Source organism: Oncorhynchus kisutch, linkage group LG8, assembly GCF_002021735.2.
Source record: "Oncorhynchus kisutch isolate 150728-3 linkage group LG8, Okis_V2, whole genome shotgun sequence".
Classification (NCBI taxonomy): domain Eukaryota; kingdom Metazoa; phylum Chordata; class Actinopteri; order Salmoniformes; family Salmonidae; genus Oncorhynchus; species Oncorhynchus kisutch.
Genome location: NC_034181.2, coordinates 21,465,709 through 21,478,355, shown reverse-complemented (window position 1 = coordinate 21,478,355; position 12,647 = coordinate 21,465,709). Strand labels below are relative to the sequence as shown.

At 51.3% G+C, this 12,647-nt stretch overlaps 1 protein-coding gene across 3 annotated transcripts in view; it reads left to right on the top strand.

Annotated features, from left to right (window-relative positions):
- LOC109896078 (histone acetyltransferase KAT6A) overlaps positions 1 to 12,260 on the top strand; it is a 62,935-nt gene extending 50,675 nt beyond the window's left edge. For all 3 annotated transcript variants that reach the window (XM_031829787.1, XM_031829786.1, XM_020490303.2), the window contains exons 8-17: positions 566 to 678; positions 1,721 to 1,836; positions 1,976 to 2,117; positions 2,978 to 3,139; positions 3,570 to 3,663; positions 4,702 to 4,933; positions 5,145 to 5,331; positions 5,433 to 6,140; positions 6,298 to 6,565; positions 6,743 to 12,260. In XM_031829787.1, the coding sequence (XP_031685647.1) occupies positions 566 to 678; positions 1,721 to 1,836; positions 1,976 to 2,117; positions 2,978 to 3,139; positions 3,570 to 3,663; positions 4,702 to 4,933; positions 5,145 to 5,331; positions 5,433 to 6,140; positions 6,298 to 6,565; positions 6,743 to 10,020 (5,300 nt within the window). In that variant the 3' untranslated portion in view covers positions 10,021 to 12,260. The remainder of the gene's footprint in view (positions 1 to 565; positions 679 to 1,720; positions 1,837 to 1,975; positions 2,118 to 2,977; positions 3,140 to 3,569; positions 3,664 to 4,701; positions 4,934 to 5,144; positions 5,332 to 5,432; positions 6,141 to 6,297; positions 6,566 to 6,742) is intronic.
- The last annotated feature ends 387 nt before the right edge of the window (positions 12,261 to 12,647 follow it).

Sequence of the window (12,647 nt, the reverse complement as noted above, 5' to 3'; positions counted from 1 at the left end):
TAAGATCTAAACCAGGCCAGAACATGTCCGTGTAGACCAATTTGGGTTTACAATCTCTCCAAAAGAATGTGGTGATCGATGGTATCAAAAGCAGCACTAAGGTCTAGGAGCACGAGGACAGATACAGAGCCTCGGTCCGATGCCATTAAAATGTCATTTACCACCTTCACAAGTGCCGTCTCAGTGCTATGATGGGGTCTAAAACCAGACTGAAGCATTTCGTATACATTGTTTGTCTTCAGGAAGGCAGTGAGTTGCTGCGCAACAGCCTTCTCAAAATTTTTTGAGAGGAATGGAAGATTCGATATAGGCCGAATACTGAGGGTGAATGAGGGGTTGCAGTGGCTGTATTTGTATCAGTCAAAAGCTGTACTTCATACTATGTCCTTCAGACAGACCCAACACCTGCATAGTGGTTGTTGGTCTTTGAGAACTGGCCCAGTGTCCACACAGTTGTCAGTTCTAGCACTTTGTGTGTCAGTCAGAACCTTAAAACATTAATATACTGTCCCCTTTCTGTAAGTGTCCCACAGACTTACTGTCCCCCTCTGTCTGTCCTTCACAGACAATCAGGACAGTAGTGACTGGCGTGAGGATGAGGACAAGCTACCAGGACACGAGAACCTGACAGAGAAAGACGTGGAACTCTTCAGACACATCCAGGAGCTGGCGCTACAGGTAACCACAAAGACGGAGACAAAGAAAGTGTGTGTGTGTGTGTGTGTGTGTGTGTGTGTGTGTGTGTGTGTGTGTGTGTGTGAGAGAGAGAGAGTGGGCACTGTGGTTCAGTGCATTGTCAGGGCAGAGCTGATCTATCTATTCGTTGTGATCCCTCACTGGCACAGACAGATCACAGCTTCAGATCAGAGCTTCAGATCAGAGCTTCAGATCAGAGCTTCAGATCAGAGCTTCAGATCAGAGCTTCAGATCAGAGCTTCAGATCAGAGCTTCAGATCAGAGCTTCAGATCAGAGCTTCAGATCACTGCCGTACATCACAGGAGAAACGCTCTGTCCCAACGCAGTGTTTGATTCTTGTCTTAGGAGAATAGGAAAGGCTGGTGAAAAGTAGGTGCAAGCTCAGCGTTATTTCAACTTCGTATTTTATAATTGATGGTTTCCTGTTGTGGTTTGTTTACAACTACATTGTAGACTAGACCCATTGTGAGCCTTTTTTGTGTTCCTCTGAGAGTGGATCCTCTCTCACATCAGTCAGTGAAAAAGATTCAAAGCAGACCTGACTCTGTAGGCAGGGTCGACTGGCCTTGTGTGTGTTTTTGTTTGGGAGTGTGTGATTACCAGCGCGTGTCAGCAGAACCCAGTGGCAGATGCTTGGAGTTTCCACTCAAGACAGACCAGAGAGCTAATAATAATTATGTAAGCAGGCGTCAGGGTGCCAGCTGCACAGGAGCCGGAGTGGGTGTGCCTGTTTGTTTTACTGTGCCTGTGTGGGTGTGCCTTGGCGTGTGTATATGTCTTTCTGTCACTGTGTGTTTGATTGCCGGTGCGTGCCAGGCCCTAGTGTGTGTGTCGGGCATACCATGCTGGGTTAGGCAGGGGGCAGTCAGAGGCCCAGTAATCCCTGGTGTGTAATCTCGGTCTGATCCATGTTCTTTTCTTAATCCCCTGTTGGAAAACCTGGCCTTCACTTGATACTGGAGCTCCAAACCTGAACCCCCCTTCTCTGCTCTCGTTTTCTCTCTCTTTCTCTTGCCTATGCAGAAAGTGGGGGTGACCGGCCCTCCAGATCCCCAAATGCGTTGCCCGTCTGTCATCGAGTTTGGCAAGTTTGAGATCCAGACTTGGTACTCCTCTCCGTATCCGCAAGAGTTCAGCAGGTAAACGAGCACAAACATTTCACATGCTCCACTCTGAGTCAGTCCACTGTTAGTTTGTGTTCGTATAATTGATGTTAATGACTTAGTCAGTTTTGCTCTTGTCTGGTCCTCATCCATTGCCCTCCATCTCCTGTCCCAGACTGCCTAAGCTCTACCTGTGTGAGTTCTGCCTGCGTTACGTGAAGAGTCGCAGCATCCTCTTCCAGCACATGAGGAAGTGTGCCTGGTTCCACCCTCCAGCCAATGAGATCTACAGGAAGGATGGTGTCTCCGTGTTCGAGGTGAGACAGACTGAGAGACAGAGGAATACAGACAGAGAAAGTGAGCGAAGCAGATGGAGGCCACCGCCCTGCCACAAGCCACACCGCTCCTGCCACATCCTGTGCTCAGTGTCACAAAGACTCTCTGTGGACTGAAGGTTGAGAATTGAGAACTCTACATACTGCGTTTACACAGGCAGCCCAATTGTGATATTTTTTTCACAAATGTGACTTTTGACCAATCAGATCGGCACTGAAAAAGAGCTGATGTAAAAACATCTGATGTGATTGGTCAAAAGACCAATTAGTGGAAAAGAGATCAGAATTGGGCTGCCTGTGTAAACGCAGCCTAATTGAGGGGCAGTCTGTCTGTCTGGTAGGATGGCGTCTGCAGCTCTGGTTTCATTGCCTCTGCAGCCCGTCCCGTCCTGACTCGTCCCCTACTGACTCATCCCCTACTGACTCATCCTCAGTCAGCAGCAGAGTAGAATAGCTGGGATGTCAGGCTATGTGCCAGGGAGCCCCTCTCCTCCTCTCTCTCTCTCCCAGCCAGGGACACCAGAGATGCCATGGCTCACATCATTGTCATTACTGTCTGAGACTAGTCCCCTCCTCCCATATCCCACGTGTGTCAGTCTCATAGTTACTCATTTTAAGGTTCGGAAACGGGCTGAATGGTGCAGTCAAGACTGCCCTTTTGAACTTGGATCATTGTAGTCAAACTCATGTAATACTTGTATTTGGTATATTCATGTGCACGTTTGCCTCGGCAGCTTGGTGGTTGCTCTCTGTGCTCATGTCATGCAAATCAGATTCCTTTCAGGCAATACAGGTTTTCATTCATTTAATTTATTCATGGTGTGTTTGTTTTGTTTTCTCAGGTGGATGGGAATATGAGCACAATCTACTGTCAGAACCTGTGTCTGTTGGCCAAGCTGTTCCTGGATCACAAGACGCTGTACTACGACGTGGAGCCCTTCCTCTTCTACGTTCTAACACAGAATGACAGCAAGGGCTGCCACCTGGTGGGCTACTTTTCTAAGGTACGTCTAACCACCAAATCATCCAAAATAAACACATCCATAAATAATCACAACCGGTTAAACCCTAAAGTTGCCTTTAGGGACAGATCTAGGATCAGCTTACCCTCCCATAAATCCTAACCTTAACCATTAGTGGAATTGCACAAAGTCTTTAGATCAGTGTCTGGACGCACCTTCATTTTGTTCTAGTGAAATACCTCAGTATGCTAGTGAAATACCTCAGTATGCAGAGAAACCTCTGCTGCTTTGATGCTCTGTCTCACCGCTTACTGTCTGTACGGATGCAGGTGCACTTATTAACATACAGAATAGCTGCCAAAACACTGCAATGATCTTCACACACACAGAGACCTCTACTTTTTCTCAAGAGTACATTACCATGCCTTTCCCCCCCTCATTGGAATCTCTCACGTTCTCTTTCCCCCTCCAGGAGAAGCATTGTCAACAGAAGTACAACGTGTCCTGCATCATGATTCTTCCCCAGTACCAGCGCAAAGGCTACGGTCGCTTCCTCATCGACTTCAGTAAGGAGCTCCGCCCAGGCTCAGCTACAGCTCCTCTTTGATGCAGTGCAAATTGCTCTAAGCTGCTGTCAAGTTTTGGGTCAATGCCATCAGAATAGCAGTCAATCCCATTGAATTGAACTAGCAACACTTTGGGATCTGATTCAAAGTGGCTGTAATGAATAATGTCCAGTCCAAATCCTTGTTGAGTTGAATAAGTGAAACCTCATTGGCCCCTTCCTACTCCGCTTAGCTGTTTGGAATGGGATGCTTTAGAAGGTGGTTGTTTTGAGGAAAGCTGAACCACTATCATGTTGTGGTAGAGATAGTAGGATTTTTTTATAATACACAGTCGGACTGAATTGTATACACCAGCAGTCGGACTGAATTGTATACACTAGCAGTCAGGCTGAATTGTATACACCAGCAGTCAGGCTGAATTGTATACACCAGCAGTCGGACTGAATTGTATACACCAGCAGTCGGACTGAATTGTATACGCCAGCAGTCGGACTGAATTGTATACGCCAGCAGTCGGACTGAATTGTATACGCCAGCAGTCGGACTGAATTGTATACGCCAGCAGTCGGACTGAATTGTATACGCCAGCAGTCGGACTGAATTGTATACGCCAGCAGTCGGACTGAATTGTATACGCCAGCAGTCATAGACTGAATTGTATACGCCAGCAGTCATAGACTGAATTGTATACGCCAGCAGTCATAGACTGAATTGTATACGCCAGCAGTCATAGGCTGAATTGTATACGCCAGCAGTCATAGGCTGAATTGGATACGCCAACAGTCATAGGCTGAATTGGATACGCCAACAGTCATAGGCTGAATTGGATACGCCAACAGTCATAGGCTGAATTGGATACGCCAACAGTCAGACTGAATTGGATACACCAACAGTCAGACTGAATTGGATACACCAACAGTCATAGACTGAATTTTATACACCAACAGTCATAGACTGAATTGTATACACCAATGTCAATTGACCTTGTATAGTCTACCGATTTTAACATTGATCTTGTTCTCACCCCTTCCCTTCCAGGCTACCTGCTGTCCAAGCAGGAGGGCCAGCCCGGCTCCCCAGAGAAGCCCCTGTCAGACCTGGGTCGTCTGTCATACATGGCCTACTGGCGCAGCGTGGTGCTGGAGTGTCTCCATGAGGTCCGCGACCGCCAGCTCACCATCCGACGCCTCAGCAAGATCACTGGCATCTGCCCCCAGGATATCACTGCCACGCTGCACCACCTCAACATGCTGGAGCAGAGAGGGGAGCGGTGAGAAACTCTCTCACACACTCAGAGGCATAATCATGATGACACAAATTCAACGATGCAGAAATTAGCAACAACCTGCTAAACTACAAGCCCATTGAAAGCTGGCATGACGTTCTACAGCATAGAACGCGTCTGTTTGGCAGCCGTCATTTGTTCAGAGTAGTTCTTCCCTCCCTGTAGAGTTAACCAAACTGTCTCTGTCCCCCTGTAGGCTAGTTCTGGTGCGTAAGGAGAAGCTGGTGTCCAGCCACATGGCTTGTCTCACCGCCAGGCCCCGGCTGCTAGAGGTGGACCCGGACTGTCTCCGCTGGACCCCCGTCATCGTCACCAACACTGTGGTTTCAGAGGGCGAGGAGGAGGAGGAGGAGGAGGAGGAAGGAGAGGATACCTGCAAGGAGGTGCATAAAATAATACTTCAGTATATTTTTTTATTTCAGATGAATGACATTACAACAATGACTTGAATGGATTAGAGGTAAATTGAGTTAATATTTTACAGATCAAGCCTAGCCACAAAGTGTCTCCACTCCCCTGGCTCGCCCGAGGAGAAGAGGAAGAGGAGGAGGAGGAGATGATAAAGTGCTTCCCGGGGTTCCCCACCAGCCAAAGCTCTCCGGCCTCCTCCCCAGTCCGCTGTCCCCCGCCCATCCCCGACCACCGGTCCCCTCCCCCCGCCAACGGAGAGCGCAGGGGCAGGGGCCGCCCACCCAAGAACTGGCCCTGGGGCAAGGTGAAGGACGGGCCACGGACTGAGAGGAGGCCGGGACCGGGACGACCTCCAAAGAAGCGGTTGGAGGTGCAGGATTTCGATGAGGAGGACAGGGCTGAGGGCACTAAAATCAGCTCCACCTCTGGCAGCAGCCCACCCTCCCTGTTCTCTTTAGACAGACATCTGGCTGATTCTACAGGTACCTTCAGGCCCCTAGAGATGCTTGGCAGGCACCCTGCTGTCCCTCCCCCACGCAGCAGAGGGCGCCCTCCCAGGAAGAAGAGGGCCCCCAAGCGCAGGCTGAGTGAGGGTCCTGGAGAAACCTTGCCCCAGCTGCCCCTGGCGCCCAGGCTCAGCGACCCGCCTCCAGTCAGACGGAGCTGCTTCAGTGAAAGCAGCGAGGAAGAGGAGGAGGAGGATGAAGATGATGATGACGAGGAGAGGCGGACTCACTCCCCACCCATCCTCACAAAGCCCACCCTGGGGCTCAAGTGCAAGGTGAATGGAAAGAATAAAGTTCTTCTTGATACAGGTCACTTGAAATGATGAGATAGTAGGAATCTCTAAAGAAACATTTGCAAGATTATTTGTTACTACTTACTGCTTGTTTGCTTGTCTGTATTATATTTCAATAGCTGTTCCCATGTCTCCACAGAAGCCGTTGAGGAAGAGGCGCATGCGTCAGCGCAGCCACAGCCACGCCCACAGCAGCGTGGTGACAGAGACCATCTCTGAAACAACCGAGGTGCTGGACGAGCCCTTCGTAGACTCTGACTCTGAGAGGCCCATGCCCCGGCTGGAGGAGGAGAGCCCCCTGGGACACCCCCTGAGGTGTTACCCCCCGGCCCGCTCCGCCCTACGACACACAGAGACACCGCCCAAGAGAGCCCAACGAGCCAACCTCACAGAGTCAGAGGAGGATGGTGAGGCCATAGGAGTCCTTAGGGCCAACAGAGCAGTTATTTATATACCAAGGTGTTGGTGTATAGTACATGTTGGAACAGAGCTGTATGTTAGCTAGGCATTGATGTGCAGTACTTGCTTGAGTAGATATGCATGTGTAACAATGGATTTCTCTCCCATTCTCTGTTCTTGTACAGAACCCACTCCTGTTCTGAAGCCAGCGTCCTTCCAACGGAACCCAGAGCCCACGGTCTCAGCAGAGACCCCGGTGGCCAACCCAGAGACCCCTGTCAAGAAGAAGAAAGGCTGGCCCAAGGGCAAGCCCCGTAAGCCCCTGCACTGGAAGAAACGGCCGGGCAGACCCCCTGGCAGCAGGGCAAAGCCGAATGCAGGGGACACTAGCCTGACCAACTCAGGGGACTCTCCACCCCCCAAGATCAAGATGAAGCCGGGCCGCAAGCAGCGGGCCCAGGAGGAGGCCGAGAGGCAGGAGGCAGAGAGACAGAGGCTGGGTCTGGGAGGGGTGCAGCAGCTAGACAAGCCCCTCCAGCAGCTAGAGGACCGAGCATGCAAGAGGGCCTCCAGAGCCACAGCTACCGACAACGACAAACACAAAGACTCTGATGAAGAGGATGACTACCTTCCCAAGCCCGTGGAGCAGAGAATCCCCAAGAGGCGGGGGAGACCGCCCAAAAACCCAGCCCTGCGACAACAACCAGTCCCAAAGCAGCCCACTGTCTCAGAGCCAGAGGAGGAGGAGACAGCGAGGGGCTGGGTAGAGGACAAGCTCAGCCATCCACCGTCCCGTTCCCTGCTCTCTCCGTCCTCTACTGGAGGCCCCAGGGCTCCCCAGCCCAGTAGACCAGACACGGACAGAGTCATGGCCGACAGGGGTGAGGAAGACGAGGAGAGGGAGGATGAAGAGTGTGCCACCCTGGGCACCAGCAGCAGAAGGACTGCGGCCACGCCGGGCTCAGGCAGCAGACGCAGCGATGACCACGATGCAGACGATGAAGGAGATGGACACCTGGTGGACAAGAGCAACAGCAAAAAGCGGAAGAGCCAGGACTCTGAGGAAGAGGATGAAGACGACGAGGAAGAACCTACCTCCCCCGCCTGCTCTCCTCCCGTCAAAGAAGAACCCCAGGGCGGGGAAGGTTTTTTAGACATGCAGGGCAGTGTGCAGGCCAGAGACTCCTACGTCAGCAAGCAGGAGGAGGACGAAGAGGAGGACGAAGAGGCGGAGGAGCTGCAGGAAGTGAAGTGCCGGCCTCTGGACGCGGCACAGGACGAGAGAAGGCGGCGGGAGGCAGAGGAGTCAGCAGCAGCGGCCGCGGCGGTGGAAACGGTGACGGCCATCTCAGTCCCGTCTGAGCCCCTGGAGCTGCAGCTACTGCACCCTGAGGACAAGACTGTCACGCTGCTGATGGAGCCCCAGCACCCTCACCAGCACCCCGACTCCTTCAAGGAGGAGCTGAGCCACCACCACGGGTCCCACCATGGTCAGCACCACCACAGCAACGAGCTGGACCTGGAGACGGTGCAGGCGGTCCAGTCTCTGACCCAGGGAGAGGCCCAGGACGAGGAGCCAGAGAGCCACGGGGTCTCCCACGGAACCTACCAGGACTGTGAAGAGACGCTGGCCGCCTGCCGCACCCTACAGAGCTACAGCCATGCCGGGGAGGCCGAGGAGGAGACTACCCACCTTGCCCTGGTGGAGGAGTGTGGAACCTCCCAGCACAGCAGCCCCCTGCCCCACACTAACCCCCCCATGCCCCCCTTACCCAGCCAGTCAGTCCGCTCCATCAACAGCCCAGCAGGCATGATGGAATCTGGGCTGGGGCAGCAAAGAGGGGGCACACCAGGCCCTACTGGGGGAACAGGGGCAACGGGGGGAGGGTACACCCAGATCACTCCTGAGCACCCCAGTTCCTTGTCGGCCCCATCCCAGCAGAACATGGAGACCAGTCCCATGATGGACGTTCCGTCGGTGTCTGACCATTCCCAGCAGGTGGTGGACAGTGGCTTCAGCGACCTGGGCAGCATCGAGAGCACCACAGAGAACTACGACAATCCCAGCAGCTACGACTCCACCATGGGTGGCGGGGGCAACGGGGGAGGGAACAACGGCAGTAACCATGCGGCGGTGGCTGTGGCTGCCTCTTCCTCGTCATCGACGGGCTCCTCTTCCTCCAGCTCGGTCACATCCTCCTCACAGGGCAACAGCTGCTCCTTTGTCCCGGCGCCCTGTCTCACGTCTTCCAGCGGCGCAGTGACATCACAGCTCGCCATGGGCAGCTGCAGTCTCATCCAACAAACTGGACCAGGGCTCAATAACGGGGCGGGAGGCAACAATGGTGGCAACAACAGCGTGCCCCCGCCCCCACCCCGTCCCCCATCTGCCAACACCCACCAAGGCATCAAGTCCCCTCAGAGCTGTGTGATCGAGAGGCTGCCCAGCGCCAGCCAGCAGTCCCAGAAAAAGGTGCAGCATCAGCCCCCTCAGCAGCAGCAGGCTCCCCACCCCCCGCCCTCGGCCCCTCCGACCCCCCACCCGCCCCAGCAGCAGCAACCTCTGTCCCAGTGCAGTATGGGGAACGGCTTTGGCTCCACGCCTATGATCATGGAGATCCCTGAGAGTGCCTCCCAGGGAGGGGGCCGCAGCCTGTATGAGCGGATGGGCCAGGACTTTGGTGCAGGGGGTTACCCCCAGCCCTCGGCCACGTTCAGCCTGGCTAAGCTGCAGCAGCTCACCAACACCATCATGGACCCCCACGCCATGCCCTACTCTCACTCGGCTTCTGTCACATCTTACGCCACCAGTGTTTCTCTGTCTAACCCCGGGCTGGCTCAGCTCTCCCCCTCCCCACTCCCTCCCTTAGCCCAGGGCCAGGCCACCATGACCCCCCCTCCCCAACTGAGCTCTGGCTCCATGAACCTGGGCTCCCTGCAGCTGCAGTGCAACATGCCCTCCAGCAACATCGGCCTGCCTCCCCCGCCCCACACCCAGCGGCTGCAGGGCCAAATGGCCACGGTGAAGGGCCACATCTCCATCCGCTCCAAGGCCCAGCTGGCCCCCGCTCCCTCCCCGCACCAGCAGCAACTGTACGGACGCAGCTCTGGGGCCGTGGCCATGCAGGGCTCGCCCCGCACCCTGGCTGTGCAGCGTGGCATGATGCCCAACCTCATGCCCACGCCGGCCGGCTACAACACCATGAACATGAACCAGCTGAACGCCATGTCGGCAGGCTACCGCATGCCACAGCCCATGATGAACAGTGGTTACCATGGGAACCCCCCTTACATGAACCAGCCCACCCAGTACCCCATGCAGATGCAGATGGGCATGATGGGGGGACAGGGGTACCCACAGCAGCCTATGCAGCCCAATCACCACGGCAACATGATGTACACGGGCCCCACCCACCACAGCTACGCCGGCGTCCCCAAACAGTCGCCTTACATGAGCAGATGAGCAGAGCACCGAAGAACAACACCGCAGCTCTAGAGACGGAGATGGGAGGAACACTCTCCAACCTGACCTGACACTCGCTGATGGAGGGAGGGACTCTCTTTACTGAATGACTTACTGTTGTATCCACCCTCTCCAAAGCCCGAGCGAGCGCAAAGAGAGGGAGGACTATGTTTTTCTGTTTTGTATGTTGTCATTTTGTTCCATTCAGTTGGACACATTTCCCCCCCAAGCTGGCTGTGTAGGGAGTGAGCTGGCAGAGCTGGGGCGATACATCACGGCTAAATGGTCCCCTGGTACTGTATGGCAGACTGCTCTAGTCTAGTCAGACCTAAACGACATGCTCCTCTGGCACAGTTTCTACGCTAACGGAAGAGCTCCTCTCCACTGTTTACCTGGCAGAGAGTGGAGGAGGTGGAAGAGGAAGATGGACTTTGGAGGACCTTACATTGTCTAAACTGAGAAAGGAAAAAAAAGTGGTCAACTAAATATATGAAACCATGCACACAATCTTTTAATTGAAATAGGAAGCCTTACCTTTAAAAAAGAGACTATGATTATAATTGTAGATGGACTTGTTTTTTTAATTTTATTATTATTTTGAATACTTTTGTTTTTATTTTGACAGCTGTTGAAAAGAACTTGTGTGCAGTCCAACCTGTCTATGCTTTGATCGTGGCATACTGGAATGGTGGTTCACCCTCTAGCTCCGACACGTTCTCACACACACGGTGAGCCGTGGCATTTGTCTCAGATATGAGTAGAAGTGGGGCCTCATTGGAGAACAACAGAGTAACAAGTGTGGAGGGTCTTCCAGGCAAGACGGTGTGTATCAGGGCAGAACAGTGGAATACAGTGATGGAGCAGAGACGAGGGGTCCATTAGTCTGTCCATAAATCAACCAGTAGTCATCTCAGCATCACCCACAGGATGCTGTAGCTGTTTGTTCTGAAATGATTAGGTGTAAATGTTCTGGTACTTCCTGTTGATTCACAGCACAGTCCACCAGTCTCCCATTGCAGCATTCACACGTTTTTCATCACACTCCATAGAAGGCTATTTGGCCATTGATGGTGTACATCTGTCAGCCCCATGCAGTTTACCTTCCATGGAATAAATAAATACACAGACATTTGAGGTCAAACTCACTGCTTTAAGGAACATCCGCTGTTGGAAATCAGCTGAGCCGCTTTGTTAAGTGTTAGTGACAGGCATCCTCTCTGAAGGGTGTTTTCTGTTAACCAGTTAATCTGTGCAAGTCTAACGTGCACTCCCATTGACTAGTAGAGATGTCTGAGCTCTATGGACCATCAGCATCTAGAGAGGTGGCCAATGCCAAATACTGTGCATTGTGTAAGCCCACCACACACACAAACATCTGGATGGTTACCGTGTTAGGATGGGGAGGGTGGGTTAAGAATTTACCCAGTTGTCTCAGTGTTCCAGTATTCAAAGTCAAAATGAGGATACTTTTCTTACAGACCTGACGTTTCATATATTATTTGTGTGTATTGTTTTTCGTTTGTTTGTTTTATTTCCTCTGAATTTGATCAGACTGGGCAGCTTTCTTTTATGACACAAGCTGACTCTTTTTGACTTTAGAACCTATTGTAGAGAATGTTTTTTCTATAATATAAAGAAATTCTGACGTTGATATTGGTACTGTCATTTTTTTCACTTCTGTTTCAGGAACAAAAACAATACATATTTTTTAGCTTGACTCTTGAGGTAATATTATAAAGAAATTCAAAAAAAAAAAAAAAAATACCACTCACTTTTAGTGAATTTAAGATGCCTTTAACCTCTCCATTCCACTCATCTCTAGAGTTTTCTATCTTTGTGTAGTATATTAATGCTATTTTAAAACAAAAGGAAAAAACAAATATCTAAAGGTCACTTAGCTGTTCTTTTGTTTGGATTATTTGTGTGTGAATAGGACGACTTCTTTACATTTAAGAGGCATGTAAAAATGAGCTCAGTATATTTGTCTGTTTATATCGCTTCCCTTTTTGTATCCTTTGTAATTGTACATGGTGCGTTGTAAGCTAAGAGAGAGCGCAAGATATAGAGAGGAATGGGGCTGGCTGGGTGCCTTGTGAAGGTTGATAGCGCCCGGCTGCCTCGATCTCTCTACTTAGTCCCTGTATGTATTTCCATTTATTAGTTTTTTCTTTCTTAGCAAGTACTTTCAAAGAACTCTGTACATTTTAACATAAAACAAAAATAAATTATGTTGAGCCATTTATGTTGTCATGGTATTTCTTGGCTCTATTGTTCTGACTCCTACCAATTCTAATAATTGCTCCTTGGCAATGATAATAGTTTCTTTATTTAGAAACTAATGGTGCTTGCTTACATTATTTGTGCTTCTTTGCAGATAAAAAGCCTGTAAATATTGCTATGCGAAGCGGGCTCATATAAGATCCAGTGCACAGAAGAGTGGATCAAAGGCTCGTCGGTGACTGCAAAAAGTCTGACATTCCATTCAAAGGAACCCTATGAAGAAAATGTACCATCATCCCCATCAACAGCTTTCTACTTGTCAAGACACCTGCCACATCTTCAATACCTGCTACATCTTCAATATAAGCCAGAGTGAGCGATTATATTATCCTATTTATCATTTACAG